Raw genomic sequence first — 14544 nt, forward strand, 5'->3', positions numbered from 1 at the left:
TCTATCAAAAAATTCTAGGTTAACTCATAAACTTATCAATCTTTAAGATTATATTTACCTCCCTGCATTTCACTTGAAAAGAAAGATATGAATACTAAAACAATGCTATTTCTCTCTTTTTTAAAGATTTTATTGACTTGAGAGGGTAAGCATGCACATGTGGTAGGAGCAGGGGTGGAGGCAAAAAGAGAGGGAGAGGGACAGCAGGCCCCTCACTGAGCGGGGAGCTGGATGCAGGGCTGGATCCCAGGACCCCAGGATCATAAACTGAGCCGAAGGCAGAGATTTAACCCACTGAGCCACCCAGGCGCCTCTAAAATAATGCTATTTCTACTCACTAGATCAATGTTCTGTATTTGAATCATTTCAACTATTGTCTCTGTGTGGATGATGCCCAGCCTTTTTTCTATTCCAATACCTCATCTAAACTTTTCTTTTTCCAAAAGCTCATCTACTATCTCCATCACACTGTTCTACCAGAGATGGAAACACAGCATGTCTGGAACCAAATATACTACCCCCTCCAAGATTACCTTCTTATCCCAATAGTCTCTGTTCATGTTAACCTGAACCACGGTCTCTGAACTGTCTAGGCTTAAGACCTCAGAGAGACATCCTTGATATCTGACACCTCAAAATCTTGCCCCTGCCACTTATAATCAGTTGACAGCTCTTGTGGGTATTTAATAATTTTCAAACTCATACCCATGGTACAATATTTTAGTTTAGGCTCACAAAACCTTCTGTCAGAAAGCATGTACTACCATTTTTGGGGCTGCACTCTAGTTTCTCCCCAGGCCAGTTCATCCTATAAACCATCATTAAATCAGTCTTGTGAATTTGCACTCTTAATAATACCACTGCCACAATTATGTTTAAAAACCTCAATAACGGGGAGGCCTCGGTGGCTCAGTTGGTTAAGCGTCTGTCTTCAGCTCAGGTCATGATCCCAGGGTCCTGGGACTGAGTCCCGCATTGGGCTCCCTGCTCAGCGAGGAGCCTACTTCTCCCTCTGTCTGCCATTCCCCCTGCATGTGCTCACTCTCTCTCTCTCTCTGACAAATAAATAAATCTTAAAAAAAAAAAAAACCTCAATGACCTCTCCATTGCCTATCAAATTAGATATAAATATGTGTAGCTAGCTGTCAAGGCCCTTCACTTTGTCCCAACCCACCTCCCTAAGCTTTTCTTCCACCCTCTTTATCTATGCACCCAGTGTTTCTGTCAAATGTGAGCTCCTCACTGTACCCAGAACCAACACATCTCCTTGTTTTTCTTATTTCCATTATTTCCCACCTTGGGAGTACTGCTTCCCTTTTCCATCATCTTTGCATTTGGAAACTGTATCCATCTTTCAGGTTTCAGCTCAAATGCTACTTCCTTCAAGAAATTCTTCCTCATTCTCCTAACACTTATAGATGCAATCTCTCCTTAAATTCTTAGAATAATGCCTAGCACAAAGTAAGTGAGCAATAACTGTTAATTATTATTTTATATTTTAATCACATGTCTCTCATACCACTTATAAATGTTCTCATAGAATTAGCTGGGTATGTGCTCTATGACACTACTAAACTGATCCAACCATGTAAGTAAAGTTTATGTATTCCTGATCTTTGTATCACTAACAGTGCAAATATCAGTGCCTTGTACCTAGAGTTCAATAAGGAAAGTGAGAGGAAAAAGAGATAAGGAAGGAAGGGAGGAAAGGAACCAGGGAGGAATCTTTTAAAGAGTTAATAAACAGCATAAAAACAAACAACGTGAGACAACCACAATTTTACAAGATAAAGTTTTTACAATCTTTTATAATAGTTTTGTAATATTTACAATATTTACAAAATATTAAAATAAAGCTATTTATAAAATGAGAATAGAGTAGAATAACAAGGAATACTACTGAAAATATAAGCTTCTTTTACTAGTGTATCTACTTCAAAATAAGAAACTCAGTTACCTCTTTATTGCCATTTGACATTTTGATCATTCTGTCAATATACTCTCTCGCCTTGTCATGACGGCCAATGTGCCATAGAAATAAGCCTGCATGGTACAAAGCTTTCGGCCCAGCTCCTTTACGTTGCTCCTTTACTCTGGCATCTGATTCCAGAATAGCTTCTCTATCTAGGAGGGGAAAAGAGGCATTAAATGAAAATTAAATTCTAGATCAACTGTTCATAATGGGTCAATTAACAGTGCACAGAATATAGTTCTCTCTATAGCACCACTGTCTAACAGAAATAAAATACAAGCCACATTTGTAACTTAAAATTTCCTAGTAGCCACATCAAAGTAGCAAAAAGAAACAAAACTGATTTCAATAATATATTTTATTTAACCTAATATATCCAAGTTACCATTCCAACACAAAATTGACATGAAAACTGAGATTTTTTTTATTAAATTTTTAAAATCTCATATGTATCTTATACAAAGTATATCTCAATTATGATGCTAAATTTTCTTCAAAAATACTTGATTTGGGATGCCTGGGTGGCTTAGTCCGTTAAGCCTTCAGCCTTCAGCTCAGGTTATGATCTTAGGATCCTGGGATCGAGTCCTGTGTCAGGCACCCTGCTCAGCAGGGAGTCTGCTTCTCCCTCTGCCCCACCCCCTCTCATGCTCTCTCTCTCTCTCAATAAAAAGTTTAATAAAAAAATACTTGATTTGTACTTAAGAGTCCATAAAAGTTATAGCTAAAAATAGCAGATTCAAATATTCACTATTCCAAACATAACTTTTCTAATAACTGAATCAAGTTATCATTTTAAATTTACATTTAATTAGAATTAAATGTGTATTTTAAGTTCAGTCTCTCGAACTAGATACATTTCAAGTACTCAGCAGCCATGTGGTTAATGACCACTGTAATGTACACTATAGTTCTACAGTTTATGTCATTCTCAAGATCTAAAGGCTAAATATGCCAATTTTTTTTAATAATAAGACTTGAAAAAATTAGCAATGATTCTAAAATTATTAGGGGCAAATCCAAAACTAGTGCTCAAATTACCCAATTCCCTAATCCAATTCTAAAATATGTAAACATTCCTAGCTATTGTGATAGCCCAGTGAAAGGTAATATAATTACTATTGATTTACATGGTTTAATACCGACCGCTTGGCAGCTCCCTTACAAAGATGGTCTACCTCTAATAACTTTAACCATTAAATCTATTAGGTACGTACTTAGGACACAAGTGTCAATTGGATCCAAATCCTGAATTGAATCAGAATATGGATCAGCTATGCAATAAGTTTTAAGAAATGTCAAAGTTGAAGGCTGTGATTCTAACCAACTACCTTTCTGGAAATACCAGAAAACGGTATTATCTCTTCCTTTTATCTCTAATGATACCAATGTAAACTTACATTATGAGTTCACGAAACAAAATTGTTTTTGGAAGGCTACAGATTGCCTGGCAAGAAGACCCTCCAACACACCCACTTGAACACCTTCGTAAGTTTTCATTAAATAGTCATGATACAGAAAGAGAACTCATCAGGGCAGGGGCAGGATTTGTACTTTCCTGCCAGATGTCCATCAAGTCCCAAGTGGGGCATCTGTTAGCTGTGACACCATCAGCACAAAGCTGGCTCTTACCAGATATCAGCTCAAGTTCTTAAAGCACGACAGCCCTTTTATAATCAGGGCTTATGTCAGCATTTAGAAAGAATGAACATGAACAATCTAGGGCCTTCCTAGGCAATACTGATGGACATCTGGGTCTCTCCTGAGCTTAAGCCCACTCAGAATCATCTATGGTAGAAAGTAGAGTCAGTACTCAGGTGTTTCTAAATAGTATTTCTGCCTCCATCTTTTTACTGTCCTGGAAATCACATTTCCCAACAGAACCAACACCCGTTGAGAATAACCAATGAAATGAAAACGTGATTCTAAGAGGAAAATATTTTGTACTAATTTGCTTTTTAGATTTACTGGCTATATCTCTCTCTGCAAATTCTCTGCTCCACCTAATACACTCCTGCTGGATCAGAGACCCACACAAGAGCCTAATCCTGAACCTTCAACATATTTCCCATCGATTTAGCCTGTCTGACAAATATGCTTTATATTCAAATCCTACTTGCCCTTCAAAGACCAGATTAAGGCCCCATCTTCCACAAAACCTCCACAGCCTTCTACGGATTAACAGTACATATCATTTTCAGTTAATTATGGACTTGTTTTCTCATAATTTTATTTAATAGTAACATTAGCATTTAACTTCTGTGGGTTTTACATTTTCTTTTCTTCACTAGACTATAAACTTGATGTCATGGACCACTTTTTACAATTCTTTTGTATTCTCTAACTATATCTGACATAATCCCTTGCAGAAAGTAAGCATCTAGTCATCAGATTTGTTTACTTGTTACACATATTAATGTTTTAAATAACTTTTTGTTCATTTGTGCAAGTGTATGTGAGGTGAAGGAGGTATGTGATACTTTGCTCAGGAAAAAAATTTTCTAATATTAAAAAAAAATTCTGTGACATCTGATTATCATCTAATTATTTGAAACATGACCTATATTTACAATGCCATTAGCTGTTAGTGAATGTATATAAAAGAATACAATACTATTTCTTCTTTATTACCTGTAATTATGATATTCTGCTTCCACCATTAAGATCCACCATATATTGACATTTCACACAATTTTAATTGCTGGTTTATGCATAAAGTTCTATCATCTACTTATATTTCCCAACCTACTACTGGATAAAAATTTACTGAATATCTTCCAAGAGCTAGCAAGCCCCCTGTGGGGATATGTACAGGCCTTGAAGAAGCTTAAGATACAATGGAAGAGATAAACTGCATGTAGCTATAGATTTGCACATAATAAGCTATAAAGTTGGCTGCTGCAGAGCAATTTCTGCATATATCTCTTTTGGGCTGTCCTTTGCTTAATAACTGCCAATATACATTCAACTTGATATTAATTCCAATGATTCCTATATATAAATGAAACTTCTGTTGTAAGATATAAGGAATATGAAAGGGATATAAGACACGTATTTCTTGTGCTTGACAAATTTGTAACCTTCTCAGGGAAGATAAGACAAATTGATAAAATAGTATTTACAGAAAATTATAATATAGTATTATTAGACTAAGTGCAATGGTAATTGAGAAAAATCAAAATTGAGTAGAAAAAATTGTCTTAAGCCTTATACTTAAATACTATACCTGGATTAGGACTCATTTTATGGGCATATATCAGTGCAATTAGAGAACAAAGTGATACATCTTGTTTATTTTTAATAGCCTCAAATTCACGAAGAGCTTCTTGAGTTTTACCTGAAAATCAAAATTATAATGTGAAAAATTGTTCATACTACAAAACAAGAATTTAAAAACGTATGGAACATGTTTAATAATTAGCACGTACCTTCCATTAATGTACCATAGGCATGATAAAACCTGAACACTGGGTCATTGCCATACCTCTTAACTCCTTCACTGGCAGTAAGTAACACATGATGGAAATATTTCTCTTGACAATAGTAATTAATCAAAGTCTAAAAGGAAATAAGGACTAAATGTTAAAAGAGATTTTGCTGTTCTGAAATACCGTTAAGAAACAGATATTTACCTAAAATCTTGAATAATCTAAAATTAGATGTGATTTTTTTTTCTTCCAAGTTCCTGAAAATATTGTTAAAGACTAGCACTTAACAGTAAGGAATGCAAAACACAATGAACACAAAATTTTTGAAAAAAACTCAATGTTTCCTAATAATTTCAGTCTTCTTTTTCTAAATTGTTTGTTAATAATACTGAAATTAGGCTACTTTCACCTCTTTCCTTTCCTTTGCCCACATTTTCTTAAAGGTTTTAGAAAATGGGAAAACAGACAAAAAACAGGAATAATAAGAGCCTTCCATTGCGAGACCATAGGATTCTTTTTTAAAAAATCTTGCTTCTGTTTTGTTGTTATAGCATTACAAAGTAATAAACTGAATTCAGCAATTCATTGTCAAATGTTGTCTTGTTCTCTGAGTTCTACAACAAATAACTGTCAGTAAGAACAATTGATCTGAGCTGTTTCTTAATGGAAATTACTATCTTTAAGTCCTTTCTGAAATTGTTTTATTTAGATTTACATGGCAGAAAACTAATACCGGGAGATACTAAGTTCTGATTAATTGGGTCTATGCTTTACACCTTTTTCTCAGGATCATGTGTAAGGCTTAGTTGCTAACCTAATCAAAGAGGGAAGTCAGATTCACTATCGCTGAGATATACCTGATTCACCTCCATTAACCAATCTGGGCCATCCCATACTCACCTACTGACTTGCAGCTGGTACAGCAGGGGCGAGAAATAAGGATGAAGCAGCAACTGACAGGATTGAAATATGAGTGTCTAAACTGTTTTTGTTTTTTTTTTACAGTCTGTTGTCTCTGAAGGGCTACAGTCCACATGCTTCTCTAGAGCAGTTAGACATTCTCTGTAACTTCTACTCCGCTTCCCTCCTTGTGGTTACTGCTCTCTAGTTCCTGTGCCCCCCACAGCACACTTCAGTAAAGTGCAGTTTTGTTCCAGTACGCTTCCCTAAGATCGCAGATGACCTTTTAGTTTGCCACAACTGAGGACTTCTGTTCAGCATTTAAGTACCTACAACTCTCCTGAAATGTATCATAAAAAGGACATGGATTTAAAGGTGAAAAGACCTGTTTTTAAATTTCTGGTCCATCTTACAGCACCTTAGTTTGCTCATTTGTGAAAAGGCTGTTAATTATTTACAAATCATTGTGAGGATTAATTATAACATTATACTGTAAAGCTCCTAAAAAAAATGAGTTCCTCTGAACCCCATACGTTGATGAAGTAAAAAACGTAGTATCCAATCAAGACCTCTCATCTAAGCTCCAGATTCATCTTTCCATTTGCCCCTGCTACCCAAGCCCGAAATCAAGTCATGGCATCCCCCCTTCCAGTTTGCCCAGTCCCCCAATTCTAACCAGTAAGACTCTTCTGTTTCTCTAGCCTACGGCCTACTCTCCATACCTTACCACTCCTTGGTTTGTTCAGTCCAACATTTACTGCCTACTAGTGCCAGGCACTGGGCTAGATGCTGTGAATGTGAAGATGAGTAAAATATGGTTCCTAACCCAGAAATGCTTAAATTCTCCAACTGAGACTAGAATCTAAAGACTAACAAATACAATGCAGTAAATGCAAGCAAGAAAAGAGCTTATAAAGTGCTTTAGGGATGTCGAAGGATGAGGCTGGGGTGTGGGAGGATGGAAGAATAAAATTAAGGGAAAGATTCTCCGGGAGGACTTCAGAACTGCCTCTTGACTCGTGAACTCCTCATTCTCCCTCCACACATACACATTCTCCCTATTTCCCTTTCGAGATCCTTGAGGAAGACAGAAGACTTAGCCAGGCACGGTAACCGCAACAACACACATAAGAAATCAGCAACGATACACAAGGATGGGGTGGGGATGGAGAGGACTGAAAAGCCATTTTATATTGTAGAGCAGGGACTGGCAAACTATGGCCTGCTGCATCTCTTTGTACGGGCAGCAAACTAAGAATGCTTTGTACATTTTCAAATGGTTGAGGGGGAAAAAGAAAAAAAAAAGCAAAAGAAGAAAAAGATACTTGTGAAAATTTTAAGAAATTCAAACTTTAGTGTCCATAAATAGTTTTATTGGAACAGGGCCGTGCTCATTTGTTTAAGTATGTCTATGACTGCTTTCAAGCTAGAATGGCAGATTAGATGACAGAGACACTCTGGCCTGAAAAACCCAAGATAATGTACTATTTGACCGTTTATAGGAAAAGTTTGCCATTCCCTGTTTTAGAGTCTCACGTAAAACAGATTATAGGATGAGGAGGTTGGAGAGAAAGGTAGGGTCTAGCAGGGCCTCATATTAAGTCCTCGGATTTGCTCCTCTAGTCTAAGTGATGAGGAATCACATAACTGTATTTAGCATGAAAGTGTTTTTATTAAAGATTTCATTTGGGTGGTAGTGGAAAGGATAAAGTGATGAAAAAAATTAAGGAGATGAGGAAAGGTTTCAGAAAATCAGCAGCTCAGGCAAAAAAAAAAAAAAAAAGCTGCCAGCGCTCCCTACCACTGCGAAATTGTCCTTCATCCGCTTATCACCATCTAACATTGTACTTCCTGTCTGACTCCCCCTACTCAAAAGTAAGCTCCAAGACTGGGAGAATTTTTCTTAGTTTTAATATCGCAGGGCTGATTATCTTCAGGGCCTAGAATAGTGCCGCAATATAGCGTGCTCTCAATACATATTTATTTACGAACAAGTATTTATTGGGTTAATTTAAGGTTTTTGTCCAGCATTAGACTGTAAAATCTGTGAAGGCAGGGACTGTTCAGTTCTGCTCATCACTGTCTCCAGCTTCTAGTGGACACAGAGTGAGCGCTCCATCAACATGTGCTGAACGACTTAATCAGTGAACAAATGGAGACTATCCCCCTACAAGAAAAACCTGTAATTCTCAAGCCTCATGCCCGTTTTTAGATCATTTAAGTGGTCCGTCATAAAATAATTGCTTAATAGATGATCAGTGACAGAGAAGACCATCACCCCCAAATACTCTTCCACTTTCAAGCCTCTGTCTTTGTTTTCATGTAATCTTTCCGTGCTCCTTTCCGTCCAACAGGTTTACTGACATGACTTTGCTTAATTAAGTCCTTAAAAATCGCACCGGGAGGCGCGGTAGGTGTTATTCGTTGACCAAGCTTTCTGAGCCGACGGGATACAAAGTACAAGTACACACCACAAACCTGGTGGGACAAGCACCCTAACGGCGATTTCTTAGCAGCCTGGCGCGCGGGCAGCCCTGGACCTCAAGATTTTAAAGCAGGGCCCACGGAGTTGGCCCGAGTGATGCAGCTACAGGCCCACACGCCACGCTGGGGCACCTGGCGAACTGGGGCAGCAAAAGCACAGCAGGGTAACAACGCCCTCGCTAATTCTGCACCCCCCCCCCAGGCTCCCCGACCCCCACGCTACCGGCAAAGGCAGCTCGCGTCCAGGCCCGCGGCCCGCTCACCTTCAGCCCCTGCGAATCCATGGCTCCCACGGGGCTGGGTCGCAGGCTTCCAGGACGAGCGCCTGGCACAGCCTAGCCGAGGAGCCAGGAGCTCAGGGACGCCCGCAGCCCAGGCCCAAACCCCGCTCGCGCTCCGGGACGCGACGGGAGGGGCGGGGCGGGGCGGGACCGCGCTGCCATTGGCTGCCGGCGGCAAGGGGCGGGCTCTCAACGCCAGGATTTGCTGGGGAGGAGGTGCTGCGGGAGAGGAGATGCGGCGGAGGAGGAGGTGCTGCGGGGGAGGGGGTGCAGCGAGGAGCGCGAGGAAGGGCTGCGGGTGTGAAAGGGGGAGCGACCTGATGGTGCGGAAGGCGAAGGGGTTTCAGACGACGGAACGGCCCAAGGAGGACAGCGGGTGGGCGGGCCCGAGGATTTGGAATGAAGGCACTAAGGAAATAGGGCAGGAGGGAGGAAAAAGAGCAGTGTTTCCCATCTCTGGCTACAAAGAAAGACACCATTTTCTGCCCGTTTGTGTAGAGGCCAGTTTCCGCAATGCGGCTGTTTGGAGGCCTGACCGGCGCAGAGAAAAACCTTTAACTTTCACGTGTAGTAGTTGTATTACCGCCGCAAGGTGGCGCAGAAAAATCACAGCTCTTAACAGAAAGGTGATAAGCTTCTTGAGCTCTACAGACATTGCTGCAATCCCTTGTTTGTTAGAATACGCTTTAAATTAGTCATTTTTTTTCTCTCTGCTAATGGTAGAAGCATTTTTTTTCCAGGATTTTAAGTTGACAATAAAATTAATTCCTGTGCATGGGGCGCCTGGCTGGCTCAGACGTAGAGCATGTGACTCTTGGTCTCCCGGTCCCGAGTTCTAGACCCACGTTGGGTGTAGAACTTACTTTAAAAAAAAAATTCATTCCTGTGCAAACTTTTATGTTTGCACTCATTAGGCAACTTTGTCAACTGCTCATAGATTTCTTCAGGTCAGAGAATTAAATTGAATTATAATGAAGAGATTTCCTATTTCTGCTTCAAGATACTTTAAAAATAGTGGTAAAGATTTGAGGCTTAAGTGTTCTTTGTAGATTCCAAATTTCCATACCATTGTTAATTATCTTACTTTAGTTGATATATTTGGAAGTTGCCATAGTGCTCGCTTCGGCAGCACGTATACTAAAATTGGAAGTTGCCATAATCAAATTTTAAAATTTGTTGAGGAGGAGGGGCACCTAGGTGGCTCCAGTGGTTGAGCTTCTGACCCCGGGCTTGGGCTCAGGTCATGATCTGAGGGTGGTGAGATCCAGGCCAGCGCCTAGCTCTGTACTAGCTCCTGCTCGCTCTCGCTCTCTCTCAAATAAATAAATCTTTAAAAAAGAAATTGTTGAGGAGACAATGAACATTAGCTTTTTTCCATGCTAGTAGGTTAGGTAATGACAATCTAGAAGGAAAAAGTGGTTACCTTCCCAGACTTCAAGGCTAGGTAATATTTTTCATTGGTTTCCTTTTAAAGACTGCTCCACCCGAAAAAGCACGTACTGTTTTCATGAGGATTGTCTTTTTTGTTTTCCATATTCATAGTCAAGCTAAATAGTTGTGATGGACAACTTGTAAGTGCCAGTCTGATTTTCAAAGCATGTGGTGTAATCTGCTCTTGGTATGCAGCAGAAAATACCACAAGCCATGGTGCTCATCAAAGCTTATAATCTTGAACTCTTTGGTTTTGGTTCCAGGTGAAAAGTTCATCTGAAAGGAAATATCTAAGGCTGTGGTTAAAGGAACAGGTGGTCAGCTACCTTTCTGAGAATTTTAAAATCTTTTTTTTTTAAGATTTTATTTATTTATTTGACAGAGAGAGACACAGTGAGAGCAGGAACACAAGCAGGGGGAGTGGGAGAGGGAGAAGCAGGCTTCCCGCGGAGCAGGGAGCCCGACGCAGGGCTCGACCCCAGGACCCTGGGATCATGACCTGAGCCAAAGGCAGATGCTTAATGACTGAGCCACCTAGGTGCCCTAGAACTTTAAAGTCTAAACTTCGACTGTAAGACCATTAGAAGGCTGCATGCTTGGACCATATTAATTTAGCCCTTTGTAGAATTTCCTTCATTGAATTTTATTCTAAGGTTAAATTATTTAACACAAAACACCATGCCTAGCCCTCCATGAGTGGTTGTTGGATTAAATCTACTTTGGGAATTTGCTTTGACACTCCTGGCAACTTGATGTTCTCTGCATAAGGTAAGAAGTGTCTTTTGGATCTCAGGCAGGAAAAACTGTCTTTCCTGAAAAACCACGGAATGTATTCCTCAGCTCGAACATTTTTATTGGCTCACTTTTGCCTACCAACATTTGAGTATGGCATCTAAGACCCTTCACCTCATTGTCTTTTCCAACCTGCTTCACCCTTCCCAGAGCCTTTATTCCAGGCAAACGGAACAACCATTCTTTCTTCTGGGAATGCTTTCCGCTACTCTGAGCTCTTTCTTCATCTGAGAAAATCTACTCTTGATTCAGAGTTCATCTCAAATCTCATTCTGTAGGAAGGCTTTAGGATCACTGTAACTGGATGGATGTGAGAGACTGCATGGGATAGTAGCAAGAATATGGTCTCCCAGACCTAAGGTAGAGCTCTTGTCTGTTTACTTTTGTGACTTAGAAAGAAGTAATTTCCTGATCCTTAATTTCCTTATTTACCAAAGAAACTAAGCACTTAACATACATGGAAAATTCCTGACATGTACTAGACATTCTACAACCAGTAATTACCATTAAACATACGGTGCCCAGCAAGACCTACAGCACTTGTATATTCTTTGTATTATGGTCTTGGTGTGCTGTTAATCTTGTTTATTATATGGTGAGCACCTTAAGGCCATGCATGTAGTGTAGTGGGTAAGAGCTTAGTCCCTAGAGATAAATCATCTGGGATCATATCTTAATACTATTATTCACTAGTTTTTCATTTGGAAAAATTACTTAACCTCTCTGTGTTTCAGCTGTAAACTGAGACTAATACCTCAGAAAGTTGTTAAGAAGGTTAAATGAGTTAATATTTAATGGACCCAGCAGTATTAGGTACATGGTAAGCACTGAATAACTTTAACCTATAATTATTTGTACTCCCAACTTCTCCAAATATAGAATATAGTATTGATTCTGTAAGCATTTAGTAAATCTTATGAGGACTGTTGGGGCCCTTCAATTGTGTTTCTGTTTGGCTTTCTTTTCCCCCATTCTTAAACTAAGCTACCTTTATCTATATCATTTCATTATATATTCTAGAAGTTAAAGGAAAACATTTAGGAAAAAGAAGTGGTTCTGGTGAAAACAAAAGTAAAAGTAAGAAAAAATAAAACAGAGATATGGAATTTGGAATCTGGTAAGAACGTTAGAAACGATTGGCCAACCTCTTTATTTTACAAAGGAGTAGAGTGAAGTCCAAAGATACAAAATAACTCACCCAGGGTCTCACAGTTTTCTATTTCCAATCTAGCCACCAAAGCAGTCATGAATAATGGACAAGATGAAGTGTTTGTCTTTCTTTTTTCTTAAGGCTATTACTCTAAAGTTGAAACAGGAGATAAAGAGGTTAAAAATGTATGAAATCCAAATAAACTAGCACACAGTTCAGTCTCAGAGGTGACATCATGGGAAAGTTAGAGATTAATGAAGTCAGGAATTTGAGTTATGGCTCTGACCCTTAATAACTCTGCAACTCGAGGCAAGTGGTTAATCTTTCTCTGCTTTAGTTTATACGTTTACAATTGGAGTAATTGGAAATAGGATCATAATATTTGCTTTGTCAATGTATAGACTAAATGAGATTATAATAAGGTCATTGAAAAACTCTGTGTAAATGTTCATATCACATTTACAGGAAAACTTCATAGCACAGTTGTAAGAAAGCTCCTTAACTCATGAGCTGTTTGACTATGGGGCAGCCACCTTACTTCTCTGAGTCTAGGATCCAACCTTTCATATGCTGTCTAGTGCTCTTTTCTTTTCCAAATAACACAGTACAAAAGTACCATATTTTTGAATCATGTATGAAGCATGATATCTGCTGACATAAAAAATATGATTGTCATAACTCATCCATTTATTTATTTTTATTTTTAATTTTTTAATAATGTTATGTTAATCACCATACAGTACATCATTAGTTTTTGATGTAGTGTTCCATGATTCATTGTTTGTGCATAACACCCAGTGCTCCATGCAATATGTCCCTCCTTAATGCCCATCACTGGGCTAACCCATCCCCCCACCCCCTCCCCTCTAGAACCCTCAGTTTGTTTCTCGGAGTCCACAGTCTCTCATGGTTCGTCTCTCCCTCCGATTCCCCCCCTTCATGTTTCCCTTCCTTCTTCTAATGTCCTCCCTTCTATTCCTTATGTTCCACGAATAAGTGAAACCATATGATAATTGACTTTCTCTGCTTGACTTATTCCACTTAGCATAATCTCCTCCAGTCCCATCCATGTTGATGTAAAAGTTGGGTATTCATCCTTTCTGATGGCTGAGTCATATTCCATTGTATATATGGACCACATCTTCTTTATCCATTCGTCTGTTGAAGGGCATCTCGGCTCTTTCCACAGTTTGGATATTGCGGACATTGCTGCTATGAACATTGGGGTGCATGTGGCCCTTCTTTTCACTACATCTGCGTCTTTGGGGTAAATACCCAGTAGTGCGATTGCTGGGTCATACGGTAGCTCTATTTTTAATTTTTTAAGGAACCTCCACACTGGAGAAAGGGGAACCCTCTTACACTGTTGGTGGGAATGCAAGTTGGTACAGCCACTTTGGAAAACAGTGTGGAGGTTCCTCAAAAAACAACTCATCCATTTAAAATTCTACAATTTTATTCATTTAAGTTAGGGATAAGACAGTAATGGTCAGGCACATGCCTTTCACATTTCTTTTGCTTAATAACACTATGGAGGAAGTTGAAGATGTGATCTAACTTCTAACAATATATTGTTTAATCATGTATTCATTTCATTCAGCCAAACATTTAATGAGTGCCTATGACTGAGAACAAAATTCTTGTTCCCACCCTCTTATACTTTAAAGTCTAGTAAAGGTAGACAGACATTGAATAGGTAGTCACAAAAGGAAATGAATAAATTACAAGTAGTGACAGTTTTAATAGCTGTTTTACGAAGGCAGTTAAACAAGAGACTAAATTGAGTGGTCTCTTCACAACTTTAGAGATTAGTGTATTAAGAATGAAGTGAAATTAACATCACTTGTTAGAGTCCAGAGACTCCTTCTAGTCAATTCCTACAATTGACTTCAACCACTGATACTTTGTTTTTCTTCAAAATGACCCAGACAGCTCAGACATCTGGCTAAGAATTTCCTGATAACAGAAAAATTTACTTCTTACTCACCTGTCAGATGTAGTGACTGTATCTACTCAAATATCATGATGGAGACTTACCAGGAAAGTTATTTTTTCTTGGGTTTCTTGATTATCTCTTGACATTTCATCTATGTAAAAATAGGAGAG

The 14544-nt window shown here is 39.0% G+C and overlaps 1 protein-coding gene across 2 annotated transcripts in view; it reads right to left on the bottom strand.

The window, feature by feature from the left end:
* Positions 1 to 9185, bottom strand: part of TTC21B (tetratricopeptide repeat domain 21B) — a 74643-nt gene extending 65458 nt beyond the window's left edge. For both annotated transcript variants that reach the window (XM_027590858.2, XM_027590857.2), the window contains exons 1-4: positions 9048 to 9185; positions 5401 to 5530; positions 5199 to 5309; positions 1958 to 2124 (exon numbers count right to left, since the gene is read on the bottom strand). In XM_027590858.2, the coding sequence (XP_027446659.2) occupies positions 1958 to 2124; positions 5199 to 5309; positions 5401 to 5530; positions 9048 to 9068 (429 nt within the window). In that variant the 5' untranslated portion in view covers positions 9069 to 9185. The remainder of the gene's footprint in view (positions 1 to 1957; positions 2125 to 5198; positions 5310 to 5400; positions 5531 to 9047) is intronic.
* Between the last annotated feature and the right edge of the window lie 5359 nt (positions 9186 to 14544).

The sequence above is a fragment of the Zalophus californianus genome, chromosome 3 (genome assembly GCF_009762305.2).
Source record: "Zalophus californianus isolate mZalCal1 chromosome 3, mZalCal1.pri.v2, whole genome shotgun sequence".
NCBI classification, from domain to species: Eukaryota; Metazoa; Chordata; class Mammalia; order Carnivora; family Otariidae; genus Zalophus; species Zalophus californianus.